This window comes from Caloenas nicobarica, chromosome 10, assembly GCF_036013445.1.
Source record: "Caloenas nicobarica isolate bCalNic1 chromosome 10, bCalNic1.hap1, whole genome shotgun sequence".
In the NCBI taxonomy this organism is placed as follows: domain Eukaryota; kingdom Metazoa; phylum Chordata; class Aves; order Columbiformes; family Columbidae; genus Caloenas; species Caloenas nicobarica.
In genome coordinates, this window is record NC_088254.1 from 6,176,509 (window position 1) to 6,189,074 (window position 12,566).

Sequence of the window (12,566 nt, forward strand, 5' to 3'; positions counted from 1 at the left end):
CCTTTTTCTTAGAATTAGTGGGCTATAAAGTCCATTTTAACTATTTAAGGAAGAGGGTGCATACCAACAGAAAGAAACCAAAAAAAACCCAAACAACAACGAGGACCCAGATTCTTCACCTCTTTCTTTAGCTGTTTTATTTTTCTTCATTATGCGAGATTGTATTTACAGAATAGTTAATATACACAATGCACCTAATAGAGAAAATCAGACTACTTTTAATTGTTCTGCACTCACCCAGCCTTAATCCTTCAGGCTGCTTCATATGATTTTCTTGGTGACAAACCAGCTGTAATAGTTAAGCTCGAACTAGTATTTTTCCCTTAGAGATATGAAGTCTGAAGGTTAGGTTGTAGTGAAGTACTGGGAAAATGCACAAACTATGAATTTACAAAGATACCTATGTGTAAGAATCATCCAAGCATGTATTTTCTCTGAAGATGTCTGTGATACTTAAATGTGGGTTGGTTTTGGTTTTGTGGTTGTGTTTGGTTTTTTATGTAATTTTTGTTTCACTAAATTGGTGTAGATGTTTCTGTCCAATACAAATTCTGGGTCCTATTTTTTAGACAGAAAAAAACCTCCTTAAAACCAAATACTACTCTATTGCTGAGTGAAAGTTGCATTCAAAGACTAAAACTTCCTCCTATCCCCAGCCAGAAGGGTAACACATTCTATGAGAGTGACATGAAATCGTATCAGACAAATTCATTTTAAGGGCATTTGAAAGGGATATCTTTAACAAACTGGGAGTATAGCTTCTCTCTGTAAAAAGGCTAAATGTCTAGATTAATACTGCTTTGAAGCTTAGCTGAGGAGATAATGCTCAGTTATAACTGCATGCCATAATATCTGGACAGCTTTACTGAAATTGTGAAATAGTGAACTTATTTCTCTTTCCATATTCAAGGTTGTAATAACCTTGATGAGGCAGGTTCGGAAGGAGCGGCATCCATTACATATTCTAACTGTGCAACAGCTTGGGACTGAAACGAAAATAAGGAATCATGAATTGACTGCAACAGCATATCTGAAAAAAATTATGATGAGATGCACTGAAATAAAGGGTAAGTCTTCTAGAAAAGCGGTATTCAGCCAGTACAGTGTGTGTAATTGGCTTGGGCAGCAAGAGGATAGCATGGTGAAAAATAATCATAATTGGTGGGGGTAGAAGGAAAAGGGCAGTTTACATGCCAAGTTCATTTAATGACGCTGTCCTGTGTAATTTCGATTCAATTAATCTGTTTTACCGCACACCAATTTTCTCCTGTTGCTAGAGTTATCTTGAGTTAATTTGAGGTAGTTGCTTACTTTGAGTAGGAACGATCCTTTCAGACTATTTTGGTGAACTTATGAATCTGTACTTTATGACCTGTTCTGGCAGCCCTGGAAATCCAGTGTGCTTCCTTGATGGATCAGGTGGCAATCCAAAGTGATAGTCAAGTAATAACTGAGGCATTTATTCAAAGTAGATAAGTATAGTTTTAAATATGAAAACCTAAAGATGGGAATGCAAAACTAATTATAGGAATGCAAATAACTTTCAAATTTTGAACCTTCTTTCAGGAAGATAAGTTGATTTTGACTAGTTTAATTAAAAAAAAATAGAATACAGCATTTCACAAGGTAATGCTTAATCTGCAGTTTCTCAGTGAAAATAGATTTTTACCTCCACGGTTTCAGCAAGAATAGTAGATAATTAATAATTGAGAATTAGCATGGAGGTATTCCACAGGCGGAGTAAAGCTTGTGAGCGGAAATACTTTATAGTTTTATTTCTTTATTTGCAGACTCAAAAGGAGAACCTCTTTGCATTGTTAATTCTTCAAGTGAGACAGATGAACATCTTCTGAAAATGGAATACATTAAGGTTTCAATGCTTCTTAAATAAGATTATATGGGGAGTAAAATAAGGCTTCCAAACTTAGCCTATGTTAGATTTATTTTGAATACTTAAAAACCTGTAGGATTTGTATCCAAAACTTATCTAAGTCTTCTCCCAAATATTTGTTTTTCAACTTACCGTTCCATTTCACTTCCATTACTTCCATATAGTGCTTGCTTCATAAGTCAATAGAATTTCCGAAGTCACCGGTGAGGCCAAATGTTTGTATGTCTTTGTCTCTGTAAATGATAGAGATTAGTACCTTTATGAAACTTAATAGGCGAGATAGTCTTAGCCTACATAAGTGATAGGTAACTCTCTATGGGTGGTAAAACTAGCATTTGAGGAGTGATATGTTGCTAGCTAGAGTTCTTGAGCTTTTATTGAAAAAAAATATGAAAGTGCCCTTCAAAAACTGCACAAATGCTTGGGAATCTGAGCCAGGGGGCTACTCATACTCTGATCTATAGTTGCATTTTTATAGAGAAAACCAAGTTTATTTGTTCTGAGAAAGTACTAAGCATAAATTGATCCAGTTTAAATAGATCCTAGGTAAGAGCAAATTTTATAACTGGCCAATTGAACTTTCTCAAAACATGTGCAATAAAAGGTCACTGAGCAGAACATTGCGAGTACCTGTTCTGGTTGCCTTGATCATGTGCTTCATTTAGAGAACTTGTTTCTTCAGGCTTCATCACTTTGTTTTCTTTTGCAATGGGAATAATCCTTCTGTGTGGTAAATTTGATTAATTCATTTAATTCAATAGAGACTGACTGTGCTTGGCCTTGTTTTTCTTCCTTTAGGCTGATCCTGATGGACCAGATTTTGTTACTGCCTACAGAAGCACCAAGCAAAATATCAATGTAAGTACTGGGTATATTTAGGTTTTTTTAAGCCTCTCAAAAATCAAACCACTGGCTTTTTCATCATTAAAGATTACTCCTTTATGTGTAACTATGTCAAAGAGAAATCCAGGAGGAAAAAGATGTTGGATTTTTTGGTGTGTGGATTTTTTTTGGTAATTTTTTTACAGAGGTATTTAGTGTATTTTTTTTCTTAACTAGAAGGTGTACATTTTTAGCTAGTTAAAATTTATATGGACATATTTCTAACTGGGTCCTGTAGGATGCATTGGATTTTTGGAGTGTTACACTTAGCAGTGTGTGAAGCGAAGGCCTGGTGTTTCAGAGCTTGAAAGTTCATGACAGTGAAGTTGAGATGTGAGGTGAAATGTCAAACAAGTGTTCTCAGAGGTGTTGTGCTCCATCAGTCCTTTCTTCTCCTGGAAGCAACTATTTGTGTAGTTTTCTGTGGCTTCTAATGTAAGCAGGTCATTTTCCTTTTAAAATGTTGCCTTTAAAGTAGCAGTGGTAGGTGGAGCTTCCTTCCTGAAAGCTGTATGTGGAATTCGAAGTGGCTGGACTACTTTGGAGTCAAGAAAGATGACATCCCTTGATGTATCAGTAAAACCCGCATTTATCAAGAGTTGCTCTGAGCTAGGAAAAGTTGGCTACTTGATGCTAGGTTTTGCTAAGTAATATTGGCTAGAGTAGTTGCTATTTGCATACTTTCTGTTCTGATTGCAAATTTTGAATCTTGTTTTGTTCTATCATACCTACTAAAATATAGTTCTGAAGATGTCAACTAAAGCGCTCAGTAGTCCACAATGAAATGTAGCAGAACTAAGAGAGCTCACTGAAAAAGCATAACCCCAGGAAACAGCAAGTTTTAGATGGACACAGTTCCTCTGCGGCTGTGTTAAGCTTCTCTTCCGTGGCTCCCTATCCGTTCTGGAGCTTGTGTGGTGGGAAGTTGAAGGAGATGGAAGGGTTACATACTTGTGAAATTGAGCCAGCCACTTTTTATTTTTTCCTCAGTTGGATGACAGTATCTCTGAGTTGTTATGCGATAGACTGCTACTGAATAACAATGTTACTTTGTCTCCTTGCCCTCATTTTAGGTCATCTTTTCACGTTTGGATATAGTACTTCACACAGAGGCTTTGCTTTCCATCATGAGTTTTCTCACATTCGGTATTCCATCGAGTGGTCTTCCCAGTACGGATAAAGCATCAGACCAGAAGCCTCAAATAAAAGAACAAGAAAAAGGAACTGCTCTTAGACGAGGTACTGCTGTATTAGAAAGGCCATAGCTTTGTTGCTTAACAGCATCTACCCTTTGGTTTCAAAGGATACCATTTCAGGTGACAGCATGTCAGTCTATTTTGTTGAAAAACAAGGCATGCACAACTGTATGTAGGGAGAAAATAATCTCATTTTTTTAAAAAAGCCAGATATTTTTGTTGTTTCTTTTACGAATTCTCCTTCCTCAATGTAACTTTTTCTAGGAAGTGGCTGGATTTGTATTATAAGAGGTTGAATAAACGATGTTGCAGCGAACAGTATCAAAGCCTTGCCAAAGCATCAGTGTCAAAACCTCATTGCTTTCCAATCCAAAGAGTGTTTACATTACTGAAAATAAACATTCCTGGGTCCTGGGGAAGCAAAGAGAAGTTTTGAACAGAAGGATATTGTGCTTATTTTAATTACTGATATCTATAACTTTGAAATAGTTTGAGATTTTATATGGGAGCTCCTTATGAATGTTTAATCAGGTCCTATGTGGTTGATTCTTGCGTTTGTAGTGTTGTTTGGGAAATCCAAGGAGTTTTAATCCTAAATCTATTGGGACTGAGTTGACAGTGGCTGGCTGTTAGATTTTGTGTTCTGCAGGTGCCTTCAGTTTCGCTGCAGAAACCCTTTTTTGCCTGTGTTGGTGACTGTTCTTATGCTAGAAGAAAACTGTGTTACTGAGAGACTTGCTTCATCTCTTGACTAATAATTAGCAGTAACTTTTAGGGAGTGACTGCAGGTTACTTTTTTGAATACTTCATATATGCATATAACAAATAATCTAACATTTGTTTTAAAAAATTGACTTATAATGATGTTCTTACATGTCTCTTGTGTTGCCTGTCCAGTATCTGCTATTACAGCCCATGACGACATCTGTGAATTAAAACTCACCGCAAAGCTAAATGCATTCGGTATAACAGTATGTGATCAGACCTGCAGAATTGCTGACATTAGAATACAAGGTAAGGGGTTTGATTTAAATATTAGATTAGTTGGTTGTAGCAAGAAATATCTTACTCCCCTCCATTCATTCACTTTTGAAAGGCCAGTGCGTGCACTGTAGATGTCTCTAATGTCTGTTTGAATACATTTGGATTGTGTGATATGATTGTGGTTAAGTATTTTAGTAGCCAGAATGTCTGTGAGGGAAGAAAATGTTTGACTCAGAAAAATAAGGCAATTAATTTCTAAGTGGAGTAAAATTAAAAGAAATGAAGCCACTATGTTATAAGTAACACAAGCTTCTATTTTTTAGTAGCTAGATTCCAGATGGTGTTAGGAATTTTTACTCTTAGAGTCAATTTATGTTGGCAGACTTGTCATGTGTAGTAAGGTCACGACTTCTGTCTTGGGCTTAGCATTGGTTGTTACCTAGAAGAATACTAGTTTCTAAGCTTTTCTTTATATTCAGTAGTAAATAATGCTGCTTTTTAGAAAAGTGTTTACTTAATAAATGCACTTCCACAAATTCTTCTTCCTTCTGTCTCAAATCAGGAATGGATGCATCTGTAGCTATGCAAACTAAAAAGATTGAAGTGTTCTCCAGACTTGAAGACATTATAATTACAAATGTTGATCCAAAAACAATCCATAAAAAGGTGATGTGCAGATTGTAAACAAACAAAAACACTTAATTCTTTAAATTATTTAATGACAGCACTGTAGTTGATTTGCTGTGTTGTATAATACTAAGTACAATGTAATGTACCAAATATTAAGCAAAATTTCATTGGTTTAGTTCCTTTATCTCAGGGAAGCAAAACATGCTTCCATTCAATATTGAATTATTTTTATTCATGTTTGCATTGATGCATTTCATTTTGAGTAGCATGGGTTAAATACAGAATGACTAGAGAGAGAACCAAGTGAGAACAGACATGCCATAGGATGGCTGATTGTTTCCTTTTGTGCCTAGCATACATGTCCAAGTGCTATTGATAAGTTGCAGTTGATCTTTTTGTGGAAATATTTCTTGTTTGATAATTTGAGCAATAATTGTATCACAGATGATTGCCAGGGAGTAATAACTCTATGGACTTAATCTTCTAGGCTGTCTCCATAATGGGAGATGAAGTGTTTAGATTTCACATGTCACTTTATCCAGACGCTACTGCAGGGGAAGCCTATGCAGATATGTCAAGGGTGGATGGTAAAATGTCTCTGAAAGTTGGCTGCATTCAAATAATCTACCTACATCAATTCTTTATGTCTCTCTTGGTAAGACATTAGTTTCAGTTGTTTTCTCGACATTAAAAGTTTTTTAGTAAAATAAAATGTAATTGGCTCTTCGTGAGCTGTACCTCATGGTGAACTGATGTACAAGCATATAATAATATTTTGTTGAATAAGTGTCACTTAAGTTGCACTGCTTTATAGAAGAATGACAAAAGAGAAGGATAATAACATAAGTAACTAATTGAGTTGATAGCTTTAACAACATCTGAAAAATTAAATAGGTAAGCAATGTCTTAGTTTGTGAGATTTTAACCTTTTTTTTTCCTGAAACTTGCATGGTTGAATTGGAAGTTTCATCTTTCTGCCTCAGCCATAGTATTTTTTTAAAATTGAGGTTTTGTCTGGGGCTTGCCATTTTGTGAAGCTTATTTGGTCTCACAGAACTCTTATTTTTTTCACTACCTATCAACAGAACTTCCTAAACAATTTCCAAACAGCACAAGAAGCCCTGACTGCAGTCACCGTTCAGGCAGCAGAAATGGCTGCTTCCAGCATGAAGGACTTTGCTAAAAAGAGCTTCCGCCTCTTAATGGATATCAACTTGAAAGCTCCAGTTATAGTTGTTCCTGAATCTTCAACTTCGTGTAATGCTTTGGTAGCTGATCTTGGCTTAATCAGAGTTCAGAATGAATTCAGGCTGGTGTCTTCAGATGAATCTTCTCTTCCTCCAGTCATTGACAACATGGATGTGCAGCTAACTCATTTGAAATTATCAAGGTATACATGGAGTTTTATTCTGAGTCAAAAAGTGCTCTTGATCCATTTGCCCATGCTCCATATGCAGCATTGTTCTATTGTTTAAAGATGATAGGCAATGAAAACATAATAAAACCAAACAACATCCTTCCCCCCAACTCCCCCTCTAAATTCAAGAGTGCTTTTAGGTAGGGACACATATCTACAATCTCAAACTTCTTGGAAAGAAAGGAAGATAAGAGAGTAACTGAGTTAATCCTAAGTACAAACTTGGGCATAAGTGCATGTAAGCACCAATTATTATTAATTAGAAAACAAGCGTACCCACAATTCTGCTAGATTAGTATGATATTATTTGGGATTCTGCAACTACTAAGTGTTTTTTCTCTGCCGCTTCCACTGTCTTTTATAGGTGCATTATATCCACAGATTCTCAACCAGATTCTGAAATTCTTCGTTCCGTGAGTTTGACTTTACTGGTCCAGAGAAATTTAGCAGCAACTTGGTATCATAAAACCCCAACAATTGGTATCAAAGGAGACCTAAAACCACTGCAGGTAATATCATGGCAAATCAGAGCTACATCAAAAGTTAGATATATTCTCAGAGTAGTACTTAGCCTAGTTAAGGAGCTTGTAAACTCATTGCAATTTATGTTCTTTACATAACATAAGAATTCCAGCTTGACTGTCTAGTTTATAGATGTGTTAAAGTTTTGATATTGAATAATGAATAATTTTGATGTAGCTGCATAGAAATGGAATAAAACATATTTATTTTTCTGGAGGTCTCTTAAAACTATCTTTTGACTCAACAGTCAGTAGAGTCATTGATCTTATCTACTGAGTTAGCATTTAAAATCTGGATTTAAGATGTAATCTGTAATATTCAAGTTATTTGAGTGTTTAGTAGATTTACTAGTAATTAAAAGGGTAGATGTGGATCTATAATATACAACAATTCAAAATTAAGGTTGATATCTTTGTAGAGGTAGTGCTTTACTTTCTGTTGTCCTACATTAACCATATGGATTTGAGTGAAAACAGACTGGGGGTCCTTTCATTTGTTTATGAGCCCTGCCTCAGTTCTGGGTCTGTGCTGTGGCCAAATGTAGCACTGGTGAGGCACAGAGGAATAAGATATTGAAGGAGTACCAGTAAAAAAAATAGGAAACATATTCTAATACTATTATGGGCTAAATGACCACATTTTGTCACATAGTACTGTTTGGTTTTTTCACAATCATGTTGTTTTACAAGTGGATTCGGTTCATGAACTCTTTAAAGGCCTACTGAATGGCAGTTGCTTTAGTGTATACAGTGTAAAGCTTGGCTTTAATGTTATCTGGTTATATTTCTGGATTACTGAATTGTTAAAAAGTGCTTATGATCATCAATGACTCATTGTTAGCAGGTGAAGAGCCCTTACAAGATTAGAAAGTGTTATCATGCTAGTTTTGTTGTAGCTCATGTTCATAACAAGTAACAAATGTTATTTTAGGAAAAATGGGTAAACTATTTAGGGTGTTTTCACCAGTATCATTTTGACTAGACAGCTTGTTTATGATGGAAGCAGCATGTTGTTTCTCCTCAACATTTGCATACTATTGATAGAGGTGGGGTTTTCTGGAAAGAAATACCGTCACCAAAAATGAAGTTGTGTTTTCTTGCTTTACAGATTGCACTAAGTGAAGATGATCTAGCTGTTATCATGAAAATCTTACTTGAAAACCTTGGAGGGGCTTCTTCCCAGCCAAATATTGTGCAAGAGAACATCAAAGATACAGAGATACTTAAGAAAGGGAAAGTTCCAAATGAATCTGATTTCTGTGAGGGTATGCTCAATTCAAAAGCTGAGTATGTTCAGGCAGAGGGCTATTTGCAAATTCAAACATCATATTTATCTGAAGCACTTCAATATGTGTAAATAAAATTGTTTTTCTTAATTGCTACATATGCATTTTGTACATGAAAAGTTATAAATAAGAACGTATACACATGCCAAAATATTAGTGTGAGCCGTTGATGGCCAAAAGTTCCTGTAGCGTGTTTTTTTACAATTCATCTCTTATAGAATGGTATTCTTCAGTCTATATCAATACCTCTTATAAGTTGCAAGTGTTTTAAAAAAACAAAAAAGCCAAACCAACTCCCTCAGAATATTAATGCACAATTACAGCAATCAAGGATACTATTAGTATTCAAATAGTGTGTTAATGTCAACAGTGTATGTCTCTGGATGAAACATTGTCAACACCTCACCAAAATACTTTTTTTGTCCAAAACTTAACGTTCTCAATATAAAAAAAATTACTGTTCAACCAATAGTTGAATTATTATGCTATGAGAAGTAGCTGGAAGGAAGATAAGTGCAAACTCCTTGAGCAGTCTTGGTAGTTCCTGTAGTTCTTCATTAAAACAAATTAAGAACTGCAGTAAAGTAATGACAGCGTTTTCTAAGGTTCTTAAACCGATCTGTGCTAGGCAATTTTACCATGCATTGAATAGAACTTAGTGATATTGAGTAAATAAAAATGTGAATGGTTCTGAATAATCTTCCTGATTTAGAGCTTTCCTCTTCTTGGGACTTTCTGATCTTAAATTAGAGAAAAACAAAACAAAACAACCAAATACAAAAACAAAACCACAAACACAAACAAACCAAACCAGTAAACCACCCACCAGCCCAGTGTTCTAAAGAAATATAAAAATATTTTCTTTTTGCTGACAGGTTCTCTTCTTGCTTCTGGGCAAAAAAATGTTTCTACAGTTCAGTCTTCTGCGGAATGTTACACAACTCTTAAATTTGACTTTCATTTTGAGTCGCTTTCAGTAATTCTCTACAACAGCGATAAGAATCAGGTTTGTGACAAAGCTTTTACTGTACAGGTGGGGTGGGGAGTTTAGGCTTCTCATTTGGACAGAACTTGGGGACAAAGAGTTTGGTTGGTTGTGTTGGCCTTGTTATGCTTGCCTTATGGAGCTCATGCAATTTATCCTGTAACTCTGAGCTTTTATGGGCAGAGAATATTCTTAATTTGAAGGACACAAGTGCATTTCTAAAATCACACTGAAAAAAAAAAAAAAAACAACCAACCAATAACACCCACCGTTTGATTTGGTCATTCAAGCTTTGATTCCAGTTATCCAAAATGAAAACAAAAATTTGAAAGGCAGGAATTGCTAGCCTAGATGATGCTAGTTGTATGCATGGTGCCTGTTTAGTTAGTAATCAAATCCAAGGGGTACGTGACCCAAACTTTCCTCTTACATCTCCCCAAATGTGAGTAATAATGAACATCCTTCCTGTGCTGAAAACAGACAAGATGTGCACTGTTCCCTTTTTTTTTGTGATGTAACATGCTTCGTCCAGATGTGAAGGTGTTTGCTTTATAAGTCCTGGTATATAGTGAACGTGTGGTAGTTTTGCATTTAAAATAATAATGCAGGAATTCATGGTGCTTTTTATTTAAGGAGTGTATAATTTTAAAAAGTTCTTCTAAAATGAGCATCACAGGGAAGAAACACACTGTAATGGGATTGTATTTTAATTTCGTCTTCATATGCTTTCCATATATTGCTGAGGTACTGGTTGTAATTGAGTTAGTGCGAAGGGAGTGGAGGGATCCTCTGGTAAGAGCTTCAGAATTCCCATGGATTATCCTTCAGTCACGCATTCTGAATTACTGTCAGAAATGCAGTGAAGAAACAGCTTTACTAGAACTCAATTTGTTTTTTCTGTTGTCTCAGTGAGTTTCTCAGACTAATTTGTATGATTGGAGGACTGGTGACAGCAACAGGCTAATAAGATCTTTCAGTTCATGGATCAAAGTGCGCGTGGCTAGCAGCAATGGCAATGTCCTAATTACTTTGTTCTGTGTTAACTAGTCCTACTGTTTCTCATTATGTAGAAGTCTCTGCTCTCACCACATAGTGACAAGTTACGCCTTGGTGAACTCCGGCTGCATCTCATGGCATCGTCAGGGAACATGTTTTCAGATGGCTCAATGAGTATTAACGTTAAACTCAAGGCATGTACCCTGGATGATCTCAGAGAAGGAATTCAGAATGTGACTGCAAGGTAAGTTTGAGTGTATCAGAAATGGAAAAAAACTCCATGCAACTTGTGAGGAAGACTGTTGCCCTGTTCTATGCTTTGCTTCTCATGGGCTTGATAAAACTTAGTAGGGCTGTCCATTGCTGCCTGTCATACTATGTACAAAAGCAATGAATGAAGTAATTTGATGATGTTAAGGAAAGTTTTTCTTTCATGTCTTGATTTTCCAGGTTATCCAAGGCACAAAAAAGTACCTGAGAGGCTTAACTATTACAGTCAACTGTGTAGAACAGCTGAGTAGAGAGTAACCAGCCTCAGCTAGAATGTTCTGTGCGCTGTAACTTTAGTCTGATTGTTACAAGCCACATATGTAGTTCCAAAAGTGTTGCATAGAAATTTTGAATTGAAATTACTCTTCTGTTACAGAAGTCTATACAACTTTATTCCTGGAGGAAACACACTGCTTATGTTGTAATTCTTATTTATAAATGACGTGGGACGGAAGAAGAAACCACTAGTACATCTTTGGTTTTTGGATCTATATGTTATGATGTTTAACATATTTCTTACTGAACTTGTTTTCCAGAATGATAGACAAGAAAGATGACACAAATGACAGTTCAATGATAGATATAAACTACAAGCAGGATAAAAGTGGAAGTCAAGTCACTGCTGTCCTTGACAAGCTGTACATATGTGCCAGTATGGAGTTTCTGTTGGCGGTAGCAGATTTTTTCATTAACTCAGTGCTGGCATCCTCAACTGAAAGATCAGCACAGGTGCAATTAAAGCATGTTGCTTCTGGGACATCCAAGCCAGAAACAGGTCTGTAAAACTGATTTTCACCCCCACTCCCCTCCTTTACAGACTTCAAACTGAAAATAAATAATCTAGAAGTTTTCAAGATGTTATCTTGCTATCAGACTTCAGAAATTAGTTGATTCTTCACAATGTGTAAATTGGCTACTGATACTGTAGATTGTTGTAAGTAGTAGTAGTTCTGAAACTGCTGTGTTAAGTAGTGGAGTTTTGCTCTCCAGCAGAGCTAAATACTGAACATCACCTGTGCTAAACAGGATTTTGTACCTATGTAATATTGCAAAGGAAGCATGCTTAGGGTAGAAAGCACCCTGTAGATGATAGTTAAGAGAGTAAAAAGAAAAACTAACTCTATAAAGGCAAGTGGTGAAGAATATTTTACCCATACTTCTGCAAGCTGTTTTGAAACGGTAGGCTATTATTTCAGTTCAGTTATTGAAACTAAGTTTTAGATGAACAGCTTTACTCTTTTTGGTTGAAGACTGAAGGGTGAAGCATGATGAAACAAGGGTGAGAAAGTTCTCTTCTGAGTGTGTTGGTTTTTTTTTTTTTAGTTTAGTTTGAAGTGATTGCTAGGCTTGCCTGAGTGGTGGTCAGACCTAATTTGTAGCTGTTGTTTAGTTGGTTCCCAACAGCCCCCCATTTCTTTTGGAGAACTTGGCAGAGTGCTGGGAGTAAGCCTTGGGCTTTATGAATTGCACTGGTGATGTGAGCAGTTCACTTGCTCTTATCTTCCCTT

General features: G+C 36.1%; 1 protein-coding gene across 3 annotated transcripts in view; it reads left to right on the forward strand.

Moving 5' to 3' along the window:
- Nucleotides 1-12,566, forward strand: part of VPS13C (vacuolar protein sorting 13 homolog C) — a 93,957-nt gene that overhangs the window by 41,647 nt on the left and 39,744 nt on the right. For all 3 annotated transcript variants that reach the window (XM_065641993.1, XM_065641992.1, XM_065641994.1), the window contains 13 exons: nucleotides 911-1,067; nucleotides 1,791-1,870; nucleotides 2,690-2,749; nucleotides 3,847-4,012; nucleotides 4,867-4,983; nucleotides 5,516-5,619; nucleotides 6,071-6,238; nucleotides 6,669-6,973; nucleotides 7,365-7,509; nucleotides 8,630-8,786; nucleotides 9,683-9,813; nucleotides 10,863-11,032; nucleotides 11,595-11,833. In XM_065641993.1, coding sequence (XP_065498065.1) covers nucleotides 911-1,067; nucleotides 1,791-1,870; nucleotides 2,690-2,749; nucleotides 3,847-4,012; nucleotides 4,867-4,983; nucleotides 5,516-5,619; nucleotides 6,071-6,238; nucleotides 6,669-6,973; nucleotides 7,365-7,509; nucleotides 8,630-8,786; nucleotides 9,683-9,813; nucleotides 10,863-11,032; nucleotides 11,595-11,833 — 1,999 coding nt within the window. The remainder of the gene's footprint in view (nucleotides 1-910; nucleotides 1,068-1,790; nucleotides 1,871-2,689; nucleotides 2,750-3,846; nucleotides 4,013-4,866; nucleotides 4,984-5,515; nucleotides 5,620-6,070; nucleotides 6,239-6,668; nucleotides 6,974-7,364; nucleotides 7,510-8,629; nucleotides 8,787-9,682; nucleotides 9,814-10,862; nucleotides 11,033-11,594; nucleotides 11,834-12,566) is intronic.